Source organism: Eretmochelys imbricata, chromosome 3 (genome assembly GCF_965152235.1).
Source record: "Eretmochelys imbricata isolate rEreImb1 chromosome 3, rEreImb1.hap1, whole genome shotgun sequence".
NCBI lineage: Eukaryota > Metazoa > Chordata > Testudines > Cheloniidae > Eretmochelys > Eretmochelys imbricata.
Genome location: NC_135574.1, coordinates 35,782,116 through 35,807,831, shown reverse-complemented (window position 1 = coordinate 35,807,831; position 25,716 = coordinate 35,782,116). Strand labels below are relative to the sequence as shown.

At 41.2% G+C, this 25,716-nt stretch overlaps 1 protein-coding gene across 1 annotated transcript in view; it reads left to right on the top strand.

The window, feature by feature from the left end:
- Positions 1-51: 51 nt before the first annotated feature.
- COLEC11 (collectin subfamily member 11) overlaps positions 52-25,716 on the top strand; it is a 48,052-nt gene continuing 22,387 nt past the window's right edge. Inside the window, exons 1-3 of the mRNA XM_077812567.1 lie at positions 52-6,058; positions 17,445-17,600; positions 24,653-24,724. Coding sequence (XP_077668693.1) covers positions 6,022-6,058; positions 17,445-17,600; positions 24,653-24,724 — 265 coding nt within the window. The 5' untranslated portion in view covers positions 52-6,021. The remainder of the gene's footprint in view (positions 6,059-17,444; positions 17,601-24,652; positions 24,725-25,716) is intronic.

The following is a 25,716-nucleotide window of genomic DNA, read 5'->3' as shown; positions in this document are numbered from 1 at the left end:
TGGCTATGGAACCTTCTAGTTTAACTGAGTTGCATTTATTAAAGTAGGTAAGAACTCATGTCACCAGAACCTAATTGTAACTAGGTAAGAGCCTTCAGTTTCTAGTGGACATGTCCATATCCTAAATCACACAGAAAGCCTTGGTAGGGAAGTACACTAAACAGGTCTAAATAATAATACCTTCTCCGAGGATGAATTGGTCTGGCAAGGTTGTGTATGCAAACTTAAACTCATGAATTTTCCATTTATTTTAGAAACTCAGGTAGAATGAAAATTGACAGTTCCCAAGGTTGGTGGGAACATTAATCTACATAATAAATACTTGGCTTTAGATATGACAGCCTTGTATGGGGCGGAGGCAGACAAAATTCCACTTGCTTATGGAACACAATTCTTAAACACCTATTTCAAAGGTCACAAGGCTGAAATTTAAGCAGTGTTCTTCCATGCAGGTTAAGCTGTCTTGCTTTGTTATAAATTGTAGACTACTACTAATGGGAGAACATAGAACTACAATGCAGGTTTTGTCAGTCCACAGGTTCTAGCTGTATTCTTGCAAGTCTGTAGGATATCAAAATAGATAAATATGGTTTTCTAGTTGCTTCAGAGCTGGAGGGTTGTGCTACACGCTGGGAGGTGGTCAGTGGGATTTGTTTGAAGTGGTGTTGGGAAGCCTACATTGTTTACCTCAACAGCTTGAGACATTGCCAATACTTCTGAAAGACAGATGGGGCGCCTATGAAATGGGTGACTTTTAAAAGTCCACAAGCAAGTCCAAGGCATAGGGTGACACTCCAAGTATGTAAACAATAACTTGTCTTCCTGTGGGATGAGGATGGACAGTTGAAGTCACTGGGAATCTTAGTTCTTAGCTAAGCAAGACTTCACTAAATATTAGGGCTGTCAAGCAATTTAAAAAAAAATTAATCATGATTAATTGCATGATTAAACAATAATAGAATAGCATTTATTTAAATATTTTTGGTTCTCTGCATTTTAAAATACATAGATTTCAGTTACAACACAGAATACAAAGACTTACGAATTTATTAGAGTGTAAGCTTTCGTGGGCTACAGCCCACTTCATCGGATGCACAGAATGGAACATATAGTAAGAAGATTATACACATACAGATAAGTTGGAAGTTACCATACAAACTGTGAGAGACTAATTAATTAAGATGAGCTATTATCAGCAGGAGAGAAGAACTTTTGTAGTGATAATCAAGATGGCCCATTTAGACAGTTAACAAGAAGGTGTGAGGATACTTAACTTAAGGAAATAGATTCAATATGTGTAATGACCCAGCCACTCCCAGTCTCTATTCAAACCCAAGTTAATGGTATCTAGTTTGCATATTAATTCAAGCTCAGCAGTTTCTCACTGGAGTCTGTTTTTGAAGCTTTTCTCTTGCAAAATTGCCACCCTTAAATCTTTCACTGAGTGGCCAGAGAGGTTGAAGTGTTCTTCTACCGGTTTTTGAATGTTATGATTCCTGATGTCAGATTTGTGTCCATTTATTCTTTTGCGTATTCTTTTGGTTTTAATCCAATCCCTTTTTTCATTTCATTCACTGAGTTGATTAGTGACATCTAATGAAATGGTTTGGGTTTCAAATTTTATGCTCCAATTAAGTTAATAGAAGACAGGAGCCCTAACGTGGTCTGAAGCAGTCTGCAGACTCACAACAACATCCCTGCATTGGTTCATATTGCGAAGGCTTTTCGCAGCCTAGACACTTCAGAATCTAGCTTCCATTATTAATAAAAACAAATGTCCTGAAGGCCACAAATACAAGCAGGTTGAATTTGGTTTCTGAGCCATATGTTGGACAGCCTTGCTTCAAGGATCAAGAATAGCACCTCTCTCCTGCTTCCTTATTACATCTCTAGAGCACTTGTTTGCAACCTTTTTTCATGGGCGGGCCACTAAAACATTTCAAATGGAGGTGTGGACCCCTTTGGAAATCTTAGACCTAGCTTGCCTAGTATGCTAGAGTTTGGTCAGACGCTTGCCCGACTATTGAGGCTGATATTTGGGAAGGCGGTGTGTTCACAGGCAGTCTAGTAATGGAGATCTCTGGGATCAAAATTGGTGCTTTTGAGTCAGTAACCCTTTGCAATCTCTCATCAGCTGGTAGTCTGTCTACTCATTAAGGTGGAGTGGGCTGAGTGTGGGGGGAGATCTTGACTCTTACAGAAAACTTATGACAGAGCAACATGTTCAGAAATTAGTACCTCTAAGTATTGTGCAGTTCAGATGTGCAGGCCTATCTCACAGCATTCTAGTTGCCCACTAGTACTGTAATGTCTGAGCATCTCACAATTTCTGAACTCTTTATCTCCCCATTCTCCTGTGAGATAAGGAAGTGCTATCATCCCTTGTGCTTAAGTGACTTGCCCAAGGATACATGGGAGGCCTTTCTCTTACTAAATCCTAGGCTAGTGCCCGAACTACATCCTTCTTCATTTTAGGAGGCTTGTAGAACCTTCGAGCTGTATTAAAATTTTATAAACTGTTTGCAAATAATTGATTATATTAGGTTTAAAAACTGGCACAATCCCACTCTAATGAAATCCCAATAGACTAGGTTGTCCTTAGCTGTAATGTGCTGAGCAGGTAAGGACTCTGCCCCCTTCCTGGCCCCACTGCCTTAATTGCACCTTTGGTCACAAGTTGCATAAACAGGACTCATGCAAGTGGCTCTCATGCTGAGCAAGGGGGTAGAGCTGTAGCTCTGATATGTCTCCCTTAGCCCCTCTTGCAATGATTACTAGAATTGGACAGATGGGACAGAAGAATAAGTAGCACCCTGAAAATTGCTGCAGTAACTTCCACTACACTGTCACAGAGTAAGAGGGGAACAGGGGAAGAATTGACACTCAAACTTTATCTCCTGGTAAGCTGCTCCCTACACAGAGTTGAGCCTAACGGCTTCATCTAGCCATTGTTTGGGTTTGTGGACTCTTCTGTGACCAAGAAGAGGAAAGTTTCTTACTGGAAGATTTCCTTCCTCACAGCACACAGATTCACAGATCCACGCCACCCTATTAATTACTGCAATCAAGTGTTTCTCTTTTATGGGCTTTGCAACAAGTTGCTATAGTCACAGTTAAATGATAAATTTACTGTTTAGCCAGCAAGCGTTCTCAACTCTAGACAATATTGCACTGGCAAGCTCTTCAGGAGGAAGCACATCCCCGTGTCTCTGACTCAGATTTGATTTGTCTCCAGAGCGGCAAGGGAGAGACTGTGGGTATGTCTGCGCAGCAGTTGTGCAAGTGCTTCCCAGCACGGGTAGACAGACTCGTGTTAGCTCTGCTTGAGCTAGTGTGCTAAAAGTAGCAATGTGCTGGTGGCGACTTGGGCTAGCCACCTCAATATGCACTTGGGGTCACATGGGATCGTACCTGGGTGACTAGACTGAGCTGCCCCTGTGGCCACGCTGCTATTTTTAGTGAGATCTGCTTGAGCTATCAGTCGTGTCTGTATAATCATGCTGGGAAGCTGCTGTGTTGACCTAAGGGCAAGATTTATAAATATTGAGGTGCCTATAGTTGCAGATTGACTATCCACCTATCTGCAGCTGTAAGCACCTAAATACCTTTATAAATCTGGCCTTAAAACTCAGTGGCTGTTACATTAACCTTTTCCTCCTGATATTTCCCATGTTTGTAGATCCATGTTGGTAGCAATGGTGGGAATACTAATATAGATCAGCTTTGTTTGTTTCCCATCGTAAAATGGGGATGATAATACTTATCCCACAGGTGTATTAATGCTTATGAAATGTTCTAAGATCCTCAGAGGGTAGGGCCTACAAAAGTGATAGGTGGTATTATTACTATTTATCCCCAGATTTTTCTTGGTCCTGAATAACCCTCTACCTGCTATTGTCTATTTCTCATGTTGCCATTCTTGTCTATTAAAGTGTCCTCTTATCTGCTTCAGGCAGGGCCAAAGTGTGTTTAGATACCGGTCCAAATAAAAAGTGGCATAGATTTGAACTGCCACAGGGTGAGCACAAGAAGGTACATTCTCTTTTTGAATGGCCCAAAGGGCAGGGGTTCTGCACTGGCTGCACCACCAGTGAGCTGTTGCACAGGAGGGCAGGATCCCAGAGCTGCTGCCTCTCTTCCCTGCCCCTTTGTGGGGTGCTGAGTGCCCACAGAAGAATAGAGGGAACAGTTGCTACTCTCAGAAGTACTGGAATTGTATTTGTGGTGATCTCACCATGGCCATCATGGTTAAAACTGTTTGATTTATTATTTTAAATAGTTTAAGGTTGTTGATGGGTTTTGGTCCTTTGGCAGAACTTTCTCCATAGGGTCTGATCCTGCACTCCATTGACTTCAGTGGGAGTTGTTTTAACTGGGTTAAGATCGCCCTCAGTTTTTTTTTCTATTTATTTCTTTAAGAAGTGGGTTTAGGGATCAATCCTTTATTCCATGTGCAGGGTGAACTCCCAGTGGTTTTGGGGGAAAGCAACTTCCAGCTTTCAAGTGGTTTTGTTCGATTATTTTTTCTTATTTCCTGCTAGGAAATCTGCCCTTACCTCTCTGTTAGAGAAACTCTTTCTTTCTCCTTAAATGAACCAAAGTCATTAGTGGTTTCTCTTTATTTTTTTCCCTTTCCTTGGGAAAAAAGCACTCAGGAATGCATTCTCGTTACAGTGCCTGGTCTTCCCCTTAGCACTCTTCAATTTATTTATTCTTTTATTCAACCTTTCTATATTCTTATTTACTTGTAAATCACTTAATGTTTAATATCTCCTTTGCTGCTAACTTCCTTCAAAGATTTTTAATTCCCTTTATACTTCCCTTCTTGTCCCTCCAAGTTGTGTTTATGTAGAGAGATTTAAATATGTATGTAAATATATGTTACATTGCTGTTGTAACATGATCTTCAAGGACTTGGACTGAATTCATTTTGCTGCATTCTTTGTAAAACAGTTTCCTTAACATTCCATTGATAGCACTTGCTATAAGGACCCAATTCTGTGTGATGCTAATTGCTCCTTTTATTGTCACTGAAGTCAGTGGCACTTCATATGTAAGTAAAGGTAAATAGGATTGGACCCTTAATTTGACATTGTGGCCTTTCTACATTTACATTAGTATGTCCCCTCTCTTTGAGCTTTTGCACTGACATAATTTTACCATCATCTAGTCAAGTTTTAATCTCTCTAATAATTATTGAAAAATAATAAAAAAGTGGGTTGTTTGCCAGGTTCCAGCCTAATGTGGAAATGAAATGGCCAAGAGATTAAACCATGAGGATCTACATTTATAATGGAAAAAGCTGTTCAGACTCTTAACTCTAGCTGTGCTGTTGATATTTCTGTAAGAAACTTTACACTGCAAGTTACCAACAAATGTATGAGTCCTTTGTTAGAGACTAGTTAATTGTTAGTATAATGTGGGCCACAGTTGTTGGTTGTGGTGACAAAAAGGTTTTTTTAACGAATCTGCCTTTGCACATCCAAATGGCTCCCTAAGGGCTTTGTTAGTGATACTGACTGTACAAAAATGCACATGGGGCTTAATCCTGAGCTGTGCTAAGCATGAGCTTGACAGAGCTTGTGCAGGGGTAGTGGAAAGGGAGGCAAAGGTGTCTAAGTCACCTTTTATGTCCTCCTTGATCATCCATCCAACCAGGGCCAAGATCAATCAGAATGAAATGGACTTATTCCTGATGCTTGTCCGTCCCTGATGTGTTGCCTGTGAGGGTAGGAGAGCCAGCAACAATGACTTCAGGACACCTGAGGACTCCCATTGGCAAGGTGACTCTTTGGCTATTCCTTCAGGACCGGGGGGAATCTGATGCTTGAAGTATGTATGAATTACTTCTCTCTGCACTGAAGTGCCTTATATACCGAAGGGTTAAAGTGTGACAACTGTTTAAGTGTGAACAGCAACAACATAGTAGACCAATTCAGAAATTATACTGTAGAATTTCTGAATGTCTGTTCTACTCCTTCAACAGGCATGGAACTTCCCTTTGTCAATGGGTAATTCCATATGGGTGAAGAAAACAGGCTTGGAAGAGACCAGCCAGGTGGAGAATTGAGTATTTACGTTATTGTGCAGTGTGTGGAGTTTCTGCTCTTTAAACAGTGGCATGCTTTACTCCAGAAGTGAAAAATACTTTAGCCAGTTGCAAAAATAAGGGAAATTGGGATAGGCAAAGAATGTATTAATTACATACATTGGAATTTGAGTAGGACCCTTGACTCACCATCTTTTGAATATCAGCTGCTGAAATTCAATGCAGGAAAAGTTGTGCTCTGGTGGGAATGTGTGTGTGTGTGTGTGTGTTTAGTTGGATCTAAATGGTTACAAAGGGGTTCTCTGCTAGTGAGGGGGAGGGGACAGTGAGAGTGCATTCCCAAAAAAGTACATTCCCAAAATAAGCAGCTTACATCATAGACCTCTTCAGTTTTCCCACACTTCTTTCCTAATTATTATCCTGCAGGACAGCTGATCTATTTCAAACAGGAAGTTGTTTACAGATAACACTTGCAACTGTTCTGTCTGATTTGTTGAACTGTCGAAAAGCAAAAGACATCATCTTTTCAAATTAAAAACTGTCAGATTTCTGTAAACAGCAGCATGAGGGTCATCTGTGCAATTTCCCTGCAGGCAGAGTGTGCCCTGCAGTCCCCATTTTCTCAGCAATCATAAGGTAGGAGAGACTTTTGCGGTTTTACTGGTTAGAAGCATGTAAGGAGGAAAAAGTCTGGATGTACGATAGAGACTGGACATGTGAGTGGAAACATTCAAAGTATGTCTGACAACTGGTGTGGGTTAGCTGCAGAATAAGAAACAAAAGCTTGATGTACTGTATTCTGAGAGATAATGTGGACCTTACTGCTTGCAAAAGCCTGATTTAGCTGAAAAAATCCCTGTTTAACCTGGGATTTGTAACAGTGTCAAAGATACTTCTGAGCAAGAGAAAGTGAACTAAAATAAGATTTTTAATTTTTTGTTTGTTTTTAACAACTGAAATTGAAATGTATTAACTTTTTTATAGCCACTGGTTCTGATTTTAGTAATTTCAGCATAGCATGTTTGGTTAGAACACACATGATTTAATTGCCAGAGTGGCAAGAGAGAACTGGCTGTGATTCTTCGTAACATAATCAATATAGCCATTTAAGACTAGAAATGTGAAACACATTTCTCAGTCTCTCTGTCTGTTCTGGGGCACCAGAATGTCTTCATCTATTACGAATGATGAGTTTATAATATAGCCCCCAAAGCAAAGGATAGAAGACATGTGGCAATGGTGTGTCATGCTGAAGTAGACTGTAGAGAAGCGGTGTCCAATAGAAATTCGATGCTTGCCACACTGGTAGCCAGACTTGTGGCTTTGAATTTTAGTTATTAGCTACATTATAAAAATGCCACATGCATTAGCCACAATTCAATAGCCTATTAGCCACATGTGGCTAGTGGCAAACGTATTGGACAGTGCTGCTCTAGAGGATCCGATAATGACAGAATACACCAATGGCTAGTAAAGGGGTAACTCTAGAGATTGAGTCAAGGATAATTAGGACTGGGATTAGTGGTATATTGGATAAAGGGAAACTTTATTAAAATTAAAGGTTCATATATATGCAGCTTATAGATGTGAATATTGTCTGTGAGGTTTGGGAGGGGAAACGTTTCTTACAAAATTGCGTGCCTAATTAGAGAAGTGAAATGCACCACTTTTTATTTTTCACTTCTCATACAAAGAAATAAAAAAAACTCCTGAGATTAAATTATTACAAATTACTAGTCACTAGTTACTCTGAAAATGTAGGTGAAAGATAATAGCAATTTTTCCACTCTCAGCAGCTGATTTTTGGAGTATTTTGGTGTTAGCTATTTCATATTTACAAGCATGCTCATTTAAAGCAGTAAAGATATTGGAGGATGTAAACCTGTAAGCCAACCATTGATTTAAAGAAAATATCATTGATGTCATTTTTATGAATCAAATTCTCAATCCTTCTATGATATCACTTACTAAAAATGCCTGTAAAATTTTGATCAAGCTACCTAAATGTCTATTCTTAAAAAGGTATTGCATTTTAGTTTTAATGCTTTGAAATCCAGCTGATTTTTATTAGAACTGAAACGGATACCAGGCGAAAAGATGATATTGTGGCTCTGATTCTGTGAATATTTTCTTCCATAATCCTTTCATTTATAGTAACCTCAGGGATTACTTGCAAGCTTCTGGGGCAGAGACTGACTTTACTGTGTTTATTCAGCGTGTGACATAATGCAGTGCTGATGTTGGTTAGGGTCTCTAGACACTGCTGTAATACAAATAAGAAATTAAAAAAAATGTTTCTGACAAGAAGTGGGTGGCTTTTGTTTGTGGGGTTTTTTACGTTGAATGTGTCCCTCTAAGAATGTTTGATTGTCTTTAGATAATTCACCCTAGATGTGAACATCTGCCAACATAGAATCACCTAAAAATAGCATGTTCTGTATCACTAACACTTTTCATAGCAGTATGTAAGTCATAATCCAAATTCATAGCCAAACCTGTGACTTTGCCTGATGACCAATACAGAACTGCATTGTGGAAGCAGCAGAGTCCAATCGCATAACTTGTAGTGGGGCTACCATGTTGAAATCTCTCTGAATGAATTCACATAACTTTAAAAACTTCATTTTTACTCTACATTAGGATTGCTCAAAAGTTTTCAGTTTAAACTTTTTTTGGACAGAAAATTGGGTTTTTGACACAACTTTTTTTGTAAAGTGTCTCTTCTGTGGAAAATTTTGTTAGTTTTCCTTTTAATCAAAATATTTCAGCCAAAACCCAAAAGTAAAAATTTTTTGGCTAAAAATGGAAGTTGTGGTTTGCTGCAAGTCCCCATTCTTCTCTATGGGCTGGGATCCCTAGCTGCACTACATCTCCTACACTACATCACCCTTTTGCAGAGGTAAACCTGTGCATTATGGGAGATGTAGTCCAGCTGGTGACATTGGCCCACAGAAGAGAGTGGGGACGTGAGCATACTACAACTCCTCGGAGGCATTACACCTCTTGATTTTGGCCAAAAACTTTCAGTTTTGCCAAAAACTCAACATTTCGTATGGAAATCTTCCACAAAAATATTTATTTTTTTTCCATTTTTTGGTCAAATTTCTGTGGGGGAAAAATACTCTATTCTACTCTCCCACCCACACTTCACCAGCCCCGAAAAAACCCAGAAAATTAGCCCAATTCTAGTCTTCAGCCATCTGCAAACTAGCCAGCCTCTGACATGTTAGCAGTTGAAAACTTCATCTGTGTTTGGAAAGCCATGTTTACTCATAGGCAGTATCAAATCCCAGTGATTATCATGGATTCACTCCTATCGATCTAAGGTACTTCTGTGGCCTCCAGATCCTAAAGTGATGAGCACCTCACCATGATTAATTTAGTTATCTTCACAGTCCCCTATGAGGTAGGGAAGTGTTATCCCCATTTTACAGAGGGGAAACTGAAGGACAGAGAGAGACTGAGGGACTGATTTTTTGAAGGTATTTAGGATTCTAAAGTTGTAATTAGGTGTATAGTGGGATTTTCAAAAGTACCTAGGAGCCTAACTCCCAATCTAAAATGCCATGAAGAGTGGGATCCTAAAGGGACTTATGGGTAGCAATGCTGAGCATCATGGAGCCTAGAAAATGAAAGGGACAACACTGTGATCCACAAAGCCTGAGTTGGACACCTAAGTTTCCTATACAAACATGGGTGGACAGAGATGCCTACCAATGCCATCTCCAAAAGCCAGGATGCTAGGTGGGGCAGAACTGCCTAAATTAGCCATGGGGAAGTGTTGAGGGGGGAGAGTGTGCTAAACTCTTCCCCTCTCTCAGAGATAGGCACCTATGCCCAGACTGCAGGGAGATGCCTAGCTTTGCTTAGCATTACACGAACGGGAATGTGCCTCCTGACTTCCGTTGGCTTAGGCACCTAAGATATTTCTTGTGGGACTGAGTTAGGCTCTCCACACAAAACAGGGGGAAGAGGAGGTGGTGGTCCCCACCTGTATAACTCTTAGCCTAGCAGTTAGAGCACTTGTCTGGGATGTGGGGACCCAGATTCAATTTCCCCCTCTTTGCCAGAAGAGGAGAGGATTTGAACAAGGAGTCTTTTAAGAGTGCTCTAATCAGTGGACTTTGGAATAGTCTGATGTGGGGGCTCCCTCATTCTCTCCTGTTGAAACCATTCCATTGTGGATAAATAATGAAAGAGCGAGTGGAGTAGGGGGATTGGACCCAGGGTCTTCTACCTCCCAGGGGGGTGCCCTACCCAGCAGACAACAGCATCATTCTCTCTCTGGTGTTTGACACTTTTGTCATTAATGGGGTCACTGCAAGTAACCTTCTAGACCGAATCACAGAAGAGAAGGATCTCATAAAATGTATACAGGACGTTGGTAGGGTATGGCAGAAATGGCCAGCTGAGAGAAGAACCAGTGCAGATAATAAAAAGGGGCAGCACCCTATGTAACCTGCATTGACTGTGAGTAGAGCTCAAGGTGTTGGTTTTAACCTCTAGAGCCTTAAATAATTTAGGAGTGAGTTACTGCTAGATCACCTCTCTATGGTGTCGTATTACTGCGCTTGAGCCCAGAAACTGAGCTAGAGCTCTCTGAATGTAGAAAGCAGGAAGCTGCTGGCAGCTGTTGGTTGTGTTTCGCTCTGCAGCCTTTTGGGGAGGATTCGAGACTAGAAGGGCTTAGTTTATTATCCTTATTTGCCGTGGAGTTTAAGCCATTACAGCTATATGAAGGGGTTGTCGACTCTCATGAATTTATTGTGAGAATTTGGAATATTTGGTAGTTTTTTTGAAAGCCTCAGCTTTCTTTTCTTCTCTTTTTAAATATAAGTTTATAGTACTTGGGGTTGTAGAGAAGCTTGTAAATATGACCTGAATGCACCCCAAAGGCTCAGCAATCAATGACAAACTAAAATAAATTGGCTTAAAAATCATTCTTTGCCACTTGATTCATGATTTTTGAATACTTGGGTTGGTAACAATGTAGATCCCTTCCAGCTGAAAGTGCCAAATTTCACACAGCTCTCCTCGATCTTGCTACATAGTAAAGAAACAACCTTTATGACAATGTATGGCCAATATTTTCAAAAGCATCCACTAAACTGGACTGCCTCACTCTCTTGGTTCCTACAAATAAATGCAACTGGCTGCACTACCGAGGTCACATGCAGTCATTTTTACAGGGTTAGGGCATAACTGAGACAATGCGGGGACCTGGTTTTCAGAAGCGTTGAGCATTTATAATTAAACCCCTGGGGAAGTTTGGGTGCTCAGCATAAAAGAAAATTAGATCCAATGTGTCTCAAGGTGCCTCCAAATTCTTGGAAAATTTAAATCCGGATCTGTATTTGAACTTTCCAGCTTGGGCTTACCTCTAGTTTCATAATCAGAATGGTTGTATACTGTGTTCCCGCTACACTGCACAGTTGCGTGGTCGCCCAGGAGTGAATCAAGGGCCGTGCACTTCGTTAACAGAGCTGCGCACAGTGGCAACATGTTCAGGTGCCCCTCTCCCTGCAGCTCTGCAGCTGCGTTGCTCCTCTGCCTTGAAGCTCCTGGCCACCTGCTCCCGGGATCCTCCTGCTTGCTGTGCAGAGTAGGGGATGGAGGATGACGTCAGGATGTCCCCCTCTCCCTGCTTTCCTCCTGCCCATGTACCCCATCTCCACAGAGCAGGAGACAGGGCTCAGGAGCAGGAGAGCTCAGCTGCTGCAGTCTGAGACTTCGGGTTTGTGTGCCTTAAAGAGACAGTGCATGGTCTCCCATAGACTTCCCCAGCAGCCAGCACACACACAATCTCTGTGTGTGTGTGTCACGCATATACACATGCGCGCACACACTGTGTGTGTGTCTGTCACACACGAACACTGTCTCTGTGTCTGTCTCACACACATATACACACACGCACACACTGTCTCTGTCTCACGCACATACACACGCAGGCTGTCTGTCTCACACTTGCACACTGTCTCACACACACAAACTCTCTCTCACACTCACACACACAGTCTGTCTCTGATACACTCACCTCCCAACACATACTTGTGTTGTTGTTTTGTTGTTACTGCTTGGTACTTCCTGCAATGCACATATATTCTCTGTAATTTTATTCTTTGAATAGTCTGTGCATTTCATAATTTTATTTCTATCTTATGCTTAAATTTAATTAGTTGAGTAGTGAGTTCTAAAATGCCTAACCTGTCCTGTCTGGAGTAATTATCCCTATGGTAACTTTTAAAAATATATATATATATATATTAGATCTACTGGTGGCACATGTCTGCACATTACCTCGATATTGGTGCACCAAAACAAAATTCATTCCACACATGGATGAAAAAATTAGAGGGAACATTGGACTTGTACATGCTTTGGGGAACTGGATCTACAAGCCAGCAGCAATGACTAAAATGGCAAATTTGTTCACAGTTCTCAGATCTTGAAAGGCAGAGCACATTCATTGTCATAGGAATTTCTGTAGGTTTATGCAAACCCTAAATTCAAGAATATACAGGAACAGACAGTCTTTTAGTTGCCCTATTGTCCAGGCAGTGGCTCCAGTCAGCATAGATTTTATTCTAAGACTCTTAATTCTATGGCTGTAGTTGGGCAGACTCGTTGTCAATTCCCAGGCCCATTTAAGGCAAATTGGGACCACAGGCCCATCCTTACGTGGATTCCCCAAGGACCAGCTCCCAAACTGTAGCCCTGTCCCCATGCTGTGGCCTCATCCCTCTCTGGGATGGTAGTTGCAGGGGCCATCTACATAAGCTGTGTGATGTGCTAGTTCAGGGGCCCACCCTCACTTTTATTTGGGTTGGTTGGGGCTTCCTCCCCTCATCCTGAACCACAGCTCCCTCTCTTCAGGTGGGCATCATCCATTCCAGAGGCAGGAAAACTCAGCTCCCACTCACTGAGATGAGGACTCTGTGTGTGTGAATGGGGGCACCACTTGACACCGCCCAAGTAAAACCATAATGAGATGACAGCGACACTCACCCTTTGTTCCACCAGATTCTCCTTCTGGGATGATGACAGTAGGGTCACACAAATAGCAGCAGATTTCAGCATCAACAACCCATTTAAGATGGGTGAGGGCAGTTCATACCTCTTCCATTAGTTTAGGCTATCTGCAGAGGCAGGTAGATATCAGTGCCTCAGTTATACTCAGGTCACATTTCCAAGTCTTCTCTCACAGTCATGAAGGATAGAATGAAACTTAGCTGCTGATATCATCACTTGACTTCAAGAATATACAACAACAGACAATCTTTTAGCTTTCTTATTGTGCCTGTTGGTTCAGGTGTTGACTCCAGTCACCAAAGATCTGGAGTACAAAGTGGCTGTTGGGCCTTGCCTTAATCTGGCCTCTGGTCAGTTCAACAATGTTTTTGCAGGCGGCTCTCCTAACGAAGGTCTCTGCCTCTGTGGTTCTCTGATGGTCTCTCGATGATCTGTTATTTGGAAACTTGAATAAGTAAAAATGTTCTCCATGGCTGAGACAGTTTCCCTAAAGTTCCACAAGTCACAAAAGCTCTTCTAAAGTTGTGTTTGCTTCCCTGATTGTATTGCTTGGTTTTTTTCTAACTCCTCTATTCCTATGATGTTCCAGCCAGTACTTTGTTCCACATCACCCTGCTTAAATCTTTCCCTTTTGAAATTTTTTTTTCTAGCCTACTGCCTTCTTTTTTGGGGGTGGGGGGGAGGTGGTAGCAGGGAGAGGATGGGATTATTTTTGAAATGATTAAAAATAAGAGGTTTAGGAAACGTGACCAATGCAGAAAGGTTGAAAGAACTGGGCATGTTTAGAGAAGAGAAGAGATGGCTGAGGGGAGACATGATAGCAGTCTTCAAATATGTAAAAAGTGGTTCTAGAACATAGAAATGTCCAAACTGGGTCAGACCAATGGTCCATCTAATCCAGTAAACTGTCTTCTGACACTGGCCGTTGCCAGATGCTTCAGAGGGAATGAATGGAACAGGGCAATTATCGAGTGATCTATCCCCTGTTGTCCAGTCCTACCTTCTGGGAGTCAGAGCTTTAGGGATATGCAGAGCATGAGATTGTGTACCTGACCATCCTGGCTAATAGCCATTGATGGCCTTATCCTCCATGAATTTATCTAATTCTGTTTTGAACCCAGTTATACATTTGGCCTTCACAACATCCTTGGCAACGTGTTCCACAGGTTGACTATGTTGTATGGAGAAGTACTTCCTTATGTTTGCCTTAAACATGCTGCCTATTAATTTCATTGGGTGACATCCTGATTCTTTTGTTATGTGAAGGGGTAAATAACACTTACTTTATACCATTCATGATTTTATAGCTCTCTATTATATTCCCCCTTACTTGCCTCTTTTCTAAACTGAACTGTCCCAGTCTTTTTAGTCTCACCTCATAGGGAAGTTGTTCCATACCCATAATCATTTTTGTTGCCCTTCTCTGTACCTTGTCCAATTCTAATATACATATATTTTTTGAGATGGGGCAACCAGAACTGATGCAGTGGTCAAGGTGTGGGTGCACCATAGATGTATACAATGACATTATGATATATTTTCTGCCTTATCTGTCTCTTTCCTAATGGTTCCTAACATTCTGTTAGCTTTTTTACTGCTGCTGCTCATTGAATGGATTAAATTATCCATGATGACTCCAAGATCTCTTTCTTGAGTGATAACAGCTAATTTAGTCCCCATCATATTGTATGTATAGCTGGGATTATGTTTTCCAGTGTGCAGGACTTTGTACATCAACATTGAATTTCATCTGCCGTTTTGTTGCCTAATCAACCAGTTTTGAGATCTCTTTGCAGTCAGCTTTGGGCTTTACTATCTTGAGTAATTTTGTATCATCTGCAAACTCTGACACCTCACTGTTTACCCCTTTTTGCAGATAATTTTTGAATATGTTGAACAGCTCTGGTCCCAGTACAGATCCTTGGGGGACCCTGCTATTTACCTCTCTCAGATGTGAAAACTGATAATTTATTCTTACCCTTTATTTACTATCTTTTAACCAGTTACTGATTCATGAGTGGACTTGCCCTCTTATCCCGTGACTGCTTACTTTGCTTAAAAGCCTTTGGTGAGGGACCTTGTCAAAGGCTTTCTGAAAGTCCAAGTACACTATATACACTGGATCATCCTTGTCTACATGTTGTTGACCCCTCAAAGAATTCTAATAGAGCAGTGAAGCATGATTTCCTTTACAAAAGCTGTGTTGACTCTTCCCCAACATACTTTGTTCATCTATGTGTCTGATAATTCTGTTCTTTACTATAGTTTCAACCAATTTGCCTGGTACTTAAATTAGGTTTACCAGCCTGTTATTGTCAGGATTACCTCTGGAGCCTTTTTTAAAAATCAGCATTACATTAGCTATCGTTCTGTCATTTCTGGTACTGAGGCTGATTTAAGCTATAGGTTACATACCACAGTAAGTACTTTCATATTAGAGAGCCTTCAGAACTCTTGGGTGAATACTATCTGGTCCTGGTCACTTATTACTGTTTAATTTATCAATTTGTTCCAAAACCTCCTGTGCTGACACTTCAATCTGGGACAGTTCCTCAGATTTGTCACCTAAAAGGAATGGTTCAGGTGTGGAATTTCTCTCACATCCTTTGCAGTGGAGACTGATACAAATAATTCATTTAGCTTCTTTTCAATGGCCTTGTCTTCCTTGAGTGTCCCTGACTGCTCGCCCCTCCCAGGATATGGTAGCCTATGCGGGGGAATAAGGGAACCCTTTTGTGCTCTTATTCCTCTGTGTGGAAGCATAGCCAGGGTCACATTTTAGCCATTAACATTGTGAGGGTGATTCAGACTGTATGCTCATTCAGTATTTAGCCTCGCTGCTGAGATTCCCAGCAAATGTACCATTTCTGATGGTGGGGTTTATAATGTGGATTGCATCTGTGACTGGATTGAGACCACCTGCTTATTTCACATTGGCTACTGAATACAGCAATCACATGGCAGGGACTTTCAATTACAATCACATTAGGCTAGATTTAAATTGATGGCATGGGGTGAAAGACTTCATGTCCCATTACTGATCTTTTGGGCTACCCCCATGATAGCCTGATATCAATTTGTTCAGTCTAGCCATAAACCTGCACACAAGTATGCAGTGGCTAATGCAGGAGAACCAGAATTGGTGACAGACATCTTCTCCATATCTTGATGCTTTGATCTGGTTTTCACTTTCTCCCTACTCCTGCTACTACAAAGTGCTAAGTGCTACTGAAAGGAAGAAATCAGGAGGACTGTGATAATTCTTTTCTTTCCTGAAAGAGCATTTTTGCAGTCCTCTTGTAGATCAGCTTTTGGTGACCTATTCAATCAAACTATATTTCTGGGCAGTTTCTTTTCCCAAAGGGTCTACCTACAGCATAACAGTATGAAGCCCGTTCCACTGACAGATTTGTAGGAGGCTGTGATTTCCATGAGCTAAGGGCTTGAACACACTACAATTTATGTTGGTGTAATTTATGTCACTGAGGGGTTTGAATAAGCTACCTCCTGAGCGATGTAAGTTACACCAAACTACCTGCTGGTTTGGACAATGTTATGTCAATGGAGAGCTTCTCCCACGACATAGCTATCGCCTCTCGGGGAGGTGGTTTTATTATGCTGCTGAGAGAGCTCTCTTCTGTCAGCATAGAGCATCTTCACCACACACGCTACAGTGGCACAGCTGTACTGATGAAGCTGCACCAATGTAGCACTTCAAGTGTAGTAGACTAGTCTTAAGTCTCTTTCCAAAGTTGTTATTCACCTTGTTCAGGTGTAGATGACCTCCTGGATTTATTAAAGACTCTGGTGTATTTACATTCCATGATGAAATTGAAGAGATAAGGGCTCTTGCATCAAACACTGTAAAGATACCAGTGGCAGCTATCAAAGCTGTGAAAGGTAAAATTTATGCATTCTCCTACCCTGGGCTGTCAGCTCAGATATTTGTATCTTTCCATGTAAATCCCTGGTACATTTCTTCATTCAACATTGATGGTAACCTCACCTTTAGTGGGCATCTTTTCCATTGACAGATATGGAAAATAGAAAATAAGTCTTACGTATCAGTGGTCTTTTTTTGTTCTGTTAAGAGAAGGGAATTTTTTACCATCCTTTTTACCTAATTTGTCTTCTGAATTTTACCTCAACCAGTGTATTTTTAAAAGGAACAGCTGAATGACCATAAATCCCTATTGTATTGTACAACATATGTTTATTAGGCATACAACCTGTACACATTCTTTTCATGCTATTTAGACTATAGTACACACAAACATACTCCATTCGTGGTGCCACACTGCATGCTCTCAGAAACTATTAGAAGCCTTTGGAATTCCCATGACTGTTTATTCATTCTTTTGTTTAGGAGTCAGTGACCTGCAAGCACTCATTATGAAGAGAGATCTGTGTTTTCTGGTGACTCTAATTAGCCTTGCCTTCCTGTCACTGTTAAGATCTGGATATCCTCAACATATTGCAGAAGAGTCCTGCTCTGTTCAGATTCTTGTTCCAGGCCTCAAAGGTAATGTTTGAGTCTCTCCCTCTGCCTAAATAGTAATCTCTCTTTTTTTTTTTTTTTTTTTTTTACAGGTTTATTTGAACCAATGACAAGTCATATGCAATTTCTAGCAGGGACTAACATCTCTGCAAGGTGCCTTATAATTGCCCTTTCCATAGTAGGATTTGGAATAATTTTTCAAACATGGTCAAGCACAGTCTGTAACATAATTTGTGTCCATTAAAACAACATGGTTACAAACTGCAGGCCTGACTCTGCAAAGCCCACTCATGAGGAATAGCCCTCGTTACTAGATGGGTTTTCCTTATGACTTCAGTGGGTTTATGCTCATGGGTAGTACTCAGCGTACATAAAGGTTGCAGAATCTGGCTCTGTGTTATGACTGTCTAGAAAACATTTTATAAGCCTTTATTGCCCCTTTGAGAGGGACTACTTGGAAATAATCAATAACTCTATATTTGCTAAACTGAAATACACTTTTCTTTGTGGCAAACTCTGAGAATGCTGAGCACCTTCAACTTCCATTGACTTAAATGCTCAGTGCCTCTCAGAGTTTGGCCAGGTATGATTATGAAAATAAAGCTGCCTACTATTTGCTCTACATTTTGGCCAAGAATATTGCCTGATACAGATGGTATGACAAAATATTGGTCTCTTCATGTAAAGGAATACCTTGGCATCCGTACTTTAAATAGCACAGAACTTCTAACTTAATTCTTGTTCTGAAGCAGTAGCATGTATTGCCAACGTTATACCTAATGATCCGAATTAAGGGTGTGTGCGAAATCTTGGCCCAATTGAAGTCAATAGCAAAACTCCCATTGACTTCAATAGGGCCAGGATTTTGCCTGAGATGTATGTAAGGATGCTATATGTGCCATTCCTAATAAGTGTGTGGCAAGAGACTCTGTGAGCTATAGACCAGGAACAGTTAACATATCATCAGCTGACAAACTTGCATTGTCTAAAAACTATACAATTTATCAACATATTAAACCTTACAGTTTTTCTTGTGGTTGTGCCTCTGTTGTCAAATGATGTCACTCATATAAGATGGCTGCCACCAGCGTTAAGAAAACTCTTTTTTTAATTTTTACTGCACAACTGAGAAATGCTTTTCCTTCAGATTGCTGACCTGAGAACAAGGGTAGAGTTTTCTTTTCACGGGCTGGCCCCTGAACTCTTAACCATGTTGACACCTAAGGTGGGGGTGAAAAGTCAAGCAGTGTTAGTTTGATGCATTCAGACAATCCATGATTTGACTGAGCCTTAATTGTTTCCATTCATCTCCCATCTTTAGTATGTATCTCACACAAATAACAGCATTATCAAATTTATTATTGCATAGCCTAGTGATAGAGAAGATTGATCAAGTGGTCAGAATGCAGCATGGGGAACTAGGAACTTTAATCCTGGTTCTGTTGTTGACTTTCTCTGGGTCCTTGGGCCAGTCCCTTAGTCTCTCTCCTTTCACTTCCCCATTTGTATAATCAGGGTAATTCTGTGTACAGACATTCACCACCTCACAGTAGTGTTGGGAAGATTAGTTAGTTAATGCTTATGAAGCACTTAGTGCCATCTAAATGCTAAAAGTGCTATTATTACAATGTAGAACTTTCCCAGCAATAATTCTGGCCTCTTTTTTTAGTAAGGCAATCAGGAATAGAGCCATAAAACAATGAGGAAGCTTGAAAACCAGAATGCTTTAGTGCTTTCACTCCACCTAATTAGAAACAGTCATTGACATGGCAAGGGAGATTGATGTACAATTTCAGTGAAGCACATAATGACCTGCTAAGCTTAATGTAAAATCTCTAAAAAGCCACCAATGCCCAAACTAAACTGTCGGGGGACTGACTGTCTCAGAGGCGTGGTAGTAATATACAGAACCTTTCATCTGTTGGCTCAAATCCAGTGCATGTCAGGAATGACCAAGATTTCCGCTAAACTGAGTATATGTATGGCCATATGCCCAAAACTCAGCTCGTGAGCAGCATTCAGCTCTGCACAGAAGCAACACTTAAATATGCCATAGCTCCTCCACTGCTGAGCTGCCACTGATATCTGTGGCCACAGTGGAGCAAAGCATCTCATAATGGAGCCCAACACAGCCAGCTGGGCTCTGACTGCCTTAGAAGGATGTCCCAGAAGATCTCCCATCCCTGTTCCTTACTGGGAGCTTATACCTGAAACATGTCTGTAGCAGGCTTTGGGGAGAATGGGGGAAGAAGAGAGGTAATGGGGAACAGAGGAAAGAGATGTTGGGGACCCTGGGAAGTGGGGAATTGGGATACCCTGGGAAGGGAAAGAGATTTCTAGGAGGGGTAGAAAAAAAGATAACAAGGGAGACTTAGGAATGGACAGAGAGAGCATAGCATGCCAGAAGCACCAAGTGAGATGACGAGAGGGAAGAGGACACAAGAGATGGAGAGGCACTGAGAAGTGTGTGTGTGTGTGTTTGTGTGTGAAAAGAAACATACAAAAGAAGAAGGAAAGAGAGGACCCAAAGAAAAGAACAAGGGAGAGAAAATGGGAACCCATTGAAGAAGAAAACGGAAAATAGAGAAGGAAGGAAAATTGAAATGAAAATAAGACTGGAAAAAGAAGGGAATAAAAAATAAAGTCACACACCGATTTATTCATTCATTCATTCATTATTCATTCATTCATTCATTCATTCACCTCAGTCCCTGGAAAAATCATGGAGCAGGTCCTCAAAGAATCAATCTTGAAGTACTTGCATGAGAGGAAAGTGATCAGGAACAGCCAGCATGTATTCACCAAGGGAAGGTCATGCCTGACTAATCTAATCGCCTTTTATGATGAGATTACTGGTTCTGTGGATGAAGGGAAAGCAGTGGATGTATTGTTTCTTGACTTTAGCAAAGCTTTTGACAAGGTCTCCCACAGTATTCTTGTCAGCAAGTTAAGGAAGTATGGGCTGGATGAATGCACTATAAGGTGGGTAGAAAGCTGGCTAGATTGTCGGGCTCAACGGGTAGTGATCAATGGCTCCATGTTTAGTTGGCAGCCGGTATCAAGTGGAGTGCCCCAAGGGTCGGTCCTGGGGCCGGTTTTGTTCAATATCTTCATAAATGATCTGGAGGATGGTGTGGATTGCACTCTCAGCAAATTTGCAGATGATACTAAACTGGGAGGAGTGGTAGATACGCTGGAGGGCAGGGATAGGATACAGAAGGACCTAGACAAATTGGAGGATTGGGCCAAAAGAAATCTGATGAGGTTCAATAAGGATAAGTGCAGGGTCCTGCACTTAGGACGGAAGAATCCAATGCACCGCTACAGACTAGGGACCGAATGGCTAGGCAGCAGTTCTGCGGAAAAGGACCTAGGGGTGACAGTGGACGAGAAGCTGGATATGAGTCAGCAGTGTGCCCTTGTTGCCAAGAAGGCCAATGGCATTTTGGGATGTATAAGTAGGGGCATAGCGAGCAGATCGAGGGACGTGTTCGTTCCCCTCTATTCGACATTGGTGAGGCCTCATCTGGAGTACTGTGTCCAGTTTTGGGCCCCACACTACAAGAAGGATGTGGATAAATTGGAGAGAGTCCAGCGAAGGGCAACAAAAATGATTAGGGGTCTAGAACACATGACTTATGAGGAGAGGCTGAGGGAGCTGGGATTGTTTAGCCTGCAGAAGAGAAGAATGAGGGGCGGTTTGATAGCTGCTTTCAACTACCTGAAAGGGGGTTCCAAAGAGGATGGCTCTAGACTGTTCTCAATGGTAGCAGATGACAGAACGAGGAGTAATGGTCTCAAGTTGCAGTGGGGGAGGTTTAGATTGGATATTAGGAAAAACTTTTTCACTAAGAGGGTGGTGAAACACTGGAATGCGTTACCTAGGGAGGTGGTAGAATCTCCTTCCTTAGAGGTTTTTAAGGTCAGGCTTGACAAAGCCCTGGCTGGGATGATTTAACTGGGAATTGGTCCTGCTTCGAGCAGGGGGTTGGACTAGATGACCTTCAGGGGTCCCTTCCAACCCTGATATTCTATGATTCTATGTACTTACATCTTAGGTTTGCTTTTTTTAAAAAAAAAATAAACCTAATGAAATAGACAAGATGATTTATCCTGGGACCTAGATGGGGGTGGGAAGAGGAAGGATACTGTGGTTCTGGGACAATGGCACAATGTTGCATGCAATGGCACAATGTTGCATGCTTTAGAAATCCAGAAGTATAAGATTAATAATTAGAAAAGCATGATAGTACATGAGAGAAGAGATGGAGGATTCAGACCGACTACATTGCTCATTCAAACCTCTCTTAAAACACTACTACTTCTGCCAGGCCCAAAAGAAGTGAGTTTTTTATTATTCTGGAGAATAAATATATATAAAAAACCACCTGAGCTATTCTAAGCTTTGGATTTGCCAATTTGTCCTGTCTTCTGTCTTTAAGACTGTAAGCTCTTCAGAGCAGGGACTGTTTAATATTCTCAATGATATCTCACGCACAAAAAAAGTTGACATGAAATACATAAAAATAATTATCATAATCTTTCTTCCTGTGTATTCACTCAGTTAATAGTTCTACTCACATATAGGGCACGCTGGTAATGACAGAAAGTTATCACCAGCTAATGGGTTCTCCATAACCTATGTGTTTATTATTACTATTATTATTTGTATTATGGTAGAGCTTAGAGACTCCAACTGAAAACAGGGGATCTCCTTGTACTAGATACTGTACAAACACATACTGAGACATAGCTCCTACCCCAGATTGCTTACAAGGCAAGGAAAAGATACAAGGAAGTGGAAAAAAGGCAATATTATTATTGACGCCCCCTTACAGATGGTCAGACAAATAGAGGCAGAAACTGAACTTCGATAGTCTAAGTCCTAGTCCAGTGTCTTAACTGGAAAGACCAGTCTTTCTCTCTTTGGTGGTCTTAGTCCGCATCACAAAACCCACAATAGTATTAGTCGCTGACTGGCACATCAGGCAGTCTGAGAGGAAAGCCAAGGACTGAATGGGCCTAGAAACTGATGTATTCTTTCACCCTTAGAAATGGTCCCTCCAGGTCAAGGTCACTGCAAGGAAACCTGCTACTGTTGCCCTCAAACTAGGAAAAAAATGCAGACAAGCACAATTCCTGAAGCAGGCGTGATCTATCTTAGTGACCCCTGATGCATGGCTTTCACTCTGGAGTGACTCATGAAGTAACAAGCTGTAGTATCTTGCTCTGCGTCTCCACAGAAAAAAAGGCTAGAGGGAAAATACTATCAAGATTTATGTTTGGCAAGTAAGGAGTCTATAATCATCTCAACGGGGGGCGGGGGGGGGGGGGGAGGGGAGATAGTAATATGGAGCCTGTTGGCTACTCAAGGATAAAAAAACAGAAATTCTTTAATGTGCCAAAGACAAGTAAAAGTCACACTAATTATACCATTAACTGTGAGTTGTCAGTAGTATTTTCTTATGGAGAGCAAGGGCCTCCCCCTAGCTTTGACCACCTGAAGGTGGCATTGGAAGATGGTCAGGAGCCTGAATACGTTAGTTGGAGCTGCTATCCTCTGGAGGCACAGGCAGCCTTGGAATTCTGAATGCTGCCCTCGAATACGGAGCAGAGGCTTGTGGAGATTGCTGCTTTCAAGTATGTGAGACTCCATTTTGTTCTCGGCAATCTTTCTTGTCTATGCACTTCCTTATGGTGGCTGTGGTTTGTGTTAGAGAACTCCATGACTACACGTGGACCATAAGCTTCATGTTGGCTACCCTGCTTTACATACAAGATAGAGAATTATTGGAAAACTTATCAATATTCATATTCCTGGGTCCACAGAGTATGATGGCAACAGCTTTGCCTTTAGTTTCAAGATGTCAATTCGTCTCATTGTAGTCATTGACATTGTTTTCTTTTATGTTTGTGGTTTTCTTCTTTTTCACAGAAGCTTTTGTTTTCTTAGCTGGGACTTTGTTAAATTGATTATCGAGATTCTTAGTTATTTAATTAGTACAGATATTTGAATTGTATTTTAAGTAACGAAATATAGTAGCGGGGGTACAGAGCAAACCACTCAACCACAAATACCTAGTTAATGAAAACAAGACAGCTTACATTTATTAAGGCTGCTATTTAAATATGAAGAGTCTATATTTTATGCCCTGAGCTAGTTGAACATGAATATAATACATAGGGGTTCCAACTAAAGAAATTAAGAGATGAAGCAAATTATCAGGAATGAAGATGAAGGCATTTCCTCCTGCAGGTCCCAATCTATCATTACTCAGCAAAACACTTAAGCATGCTTAATGAGACTTAATATATGCATCAAGTTAAGCATATGCTTATGTGCTTTGCTGAAGAGGAATGGATTTAAGCATGTGCTTATGTGCTTTGCTGAATTGGGACGTAATACAATCATGCAGTCAAAATGATATAAGATTGATGGTGCTGATGTACTACTGGATGTGTCTGTTGTGTCTACTCATGTGAATAATCTTATTGGCTGCAGATGAATAAGGGCTGCAGAATCAGAACTTTGGTTTAGGCTATGTCTGCACTGCAAATTACTTCAGTTTAATTTACGTTGCTTAAGGGTGTGAATAATCCATGCCCCTGAGCGATTTGAGTTATACTGACCTAAGTCATGGTGTAGACAGTGCTATGTCAATGGAAGAGATTCTCTCACCAATATAGCCAACTGCGTTTTGTGGAGGTAGGAATTAAGCCGACAGGAGAGCTCTCTCCCATTGACTTAGTGTCACTGACTTCACCAGAAGTGCTAGAGCGGTGCAGCGGCACCTACCCTTAAGAGTCAGTTATGTATTCTCTGCCCTTACCGTAGGTATCCATGTGACTGGTTAATAGGCTGTACCATGTTCTTCATTCAACACATGAAAGCTACCAAAGTCAAAATCCTCCAGCTTTTTCCTTAATGTACATGTGGCTTTTTTCCAAAGGCAAAACAAAATGAAGTTCCTCTAGTCATTTATTACTGAGGGCTATTCAGACTGACTGAGATATCTATAGGAAGTGATGGATCAATATGTTTTATTCTTTCTTCTTCTTTCCTTTTATATTAATAGGGGAGGCTGGAGAAAAAGGGGAGAAAGGTGCTCCAGGGCGTCCGGGGAGAGTTGGACCTTCAGGAGAAAAAGGTAACTTGGTTAAAGAAGATAGACTAAGAAAGTTATTCTGGATCAAAAGTTTTCCTGGTGGATGATGAGAATCCTTTCTGTTTTTGCTAAAACTAAGGCTTCCCTGGCCATTTCCCTGTGACCTACACACCCCATTTGGAGATTGTGTCTACCACCTTTCTGGTCAGAGACTCATTTTGGAACCCTTTAATGCTGTTTCTTGATTTGCCAGAGGGATCCCAGTTGAGAAAGACATTACATTATGTGGCCTCCATGTTATTCTTAGCTTTTGCTGCCTGGGTGGTACCTGCTGCATATCAGTGTGAGGAATTAGCACTAGATCACTGAAAAAACAAGTTCTAAACCTGCTTTTCAGACCCTGTTCTCTACTGCTGTTTGCACACACACGTGCATGCCCTTTTGACACGTTAATACCTGCAAATACAGGTGTTAGAATTTTCACAGGCAAAAAACGTTTTGACACTTGTGTGACCTTGGGTGAGTTGCACACTTCTTGTGTCACAGTGTAGCTCTCTGTAAAATGAGTACACTAATATTTGTGGTGAAGGTCATTTAATTAAAGCTTATGAAGGACTTTGTGATCTTCAGGTGAATGACATTTTATAAATACATAATTATCAGAGCTGACATTTCAACATTTGATTTTATCCTGAAATGGCATTTTTGATCGAAATTAAATATTTTGACATTCCAGAAATAAAAATGTTTCATTTCAGTTTATTGAACTGACCTGAAATGCTTCTTTTAAAATAATATCAATATTAAGCTGCATTTCCATCTGGTGATGCATCATGTGACTGCCATGATACATTATGGCAACTGTAGTCAGGGAACCTGATGCACCCATTCTCTACTGTGGGCCAGGCTTCCTGACTGGACTACATCTCCCACACAATGCACCAAAACTCATGTGACTGCCATGATGCACCATGAAGCTCAGCCTACATGAAATCAGCTCATTGCCTTATGGGAGATATTGTTAGACCCTGCAG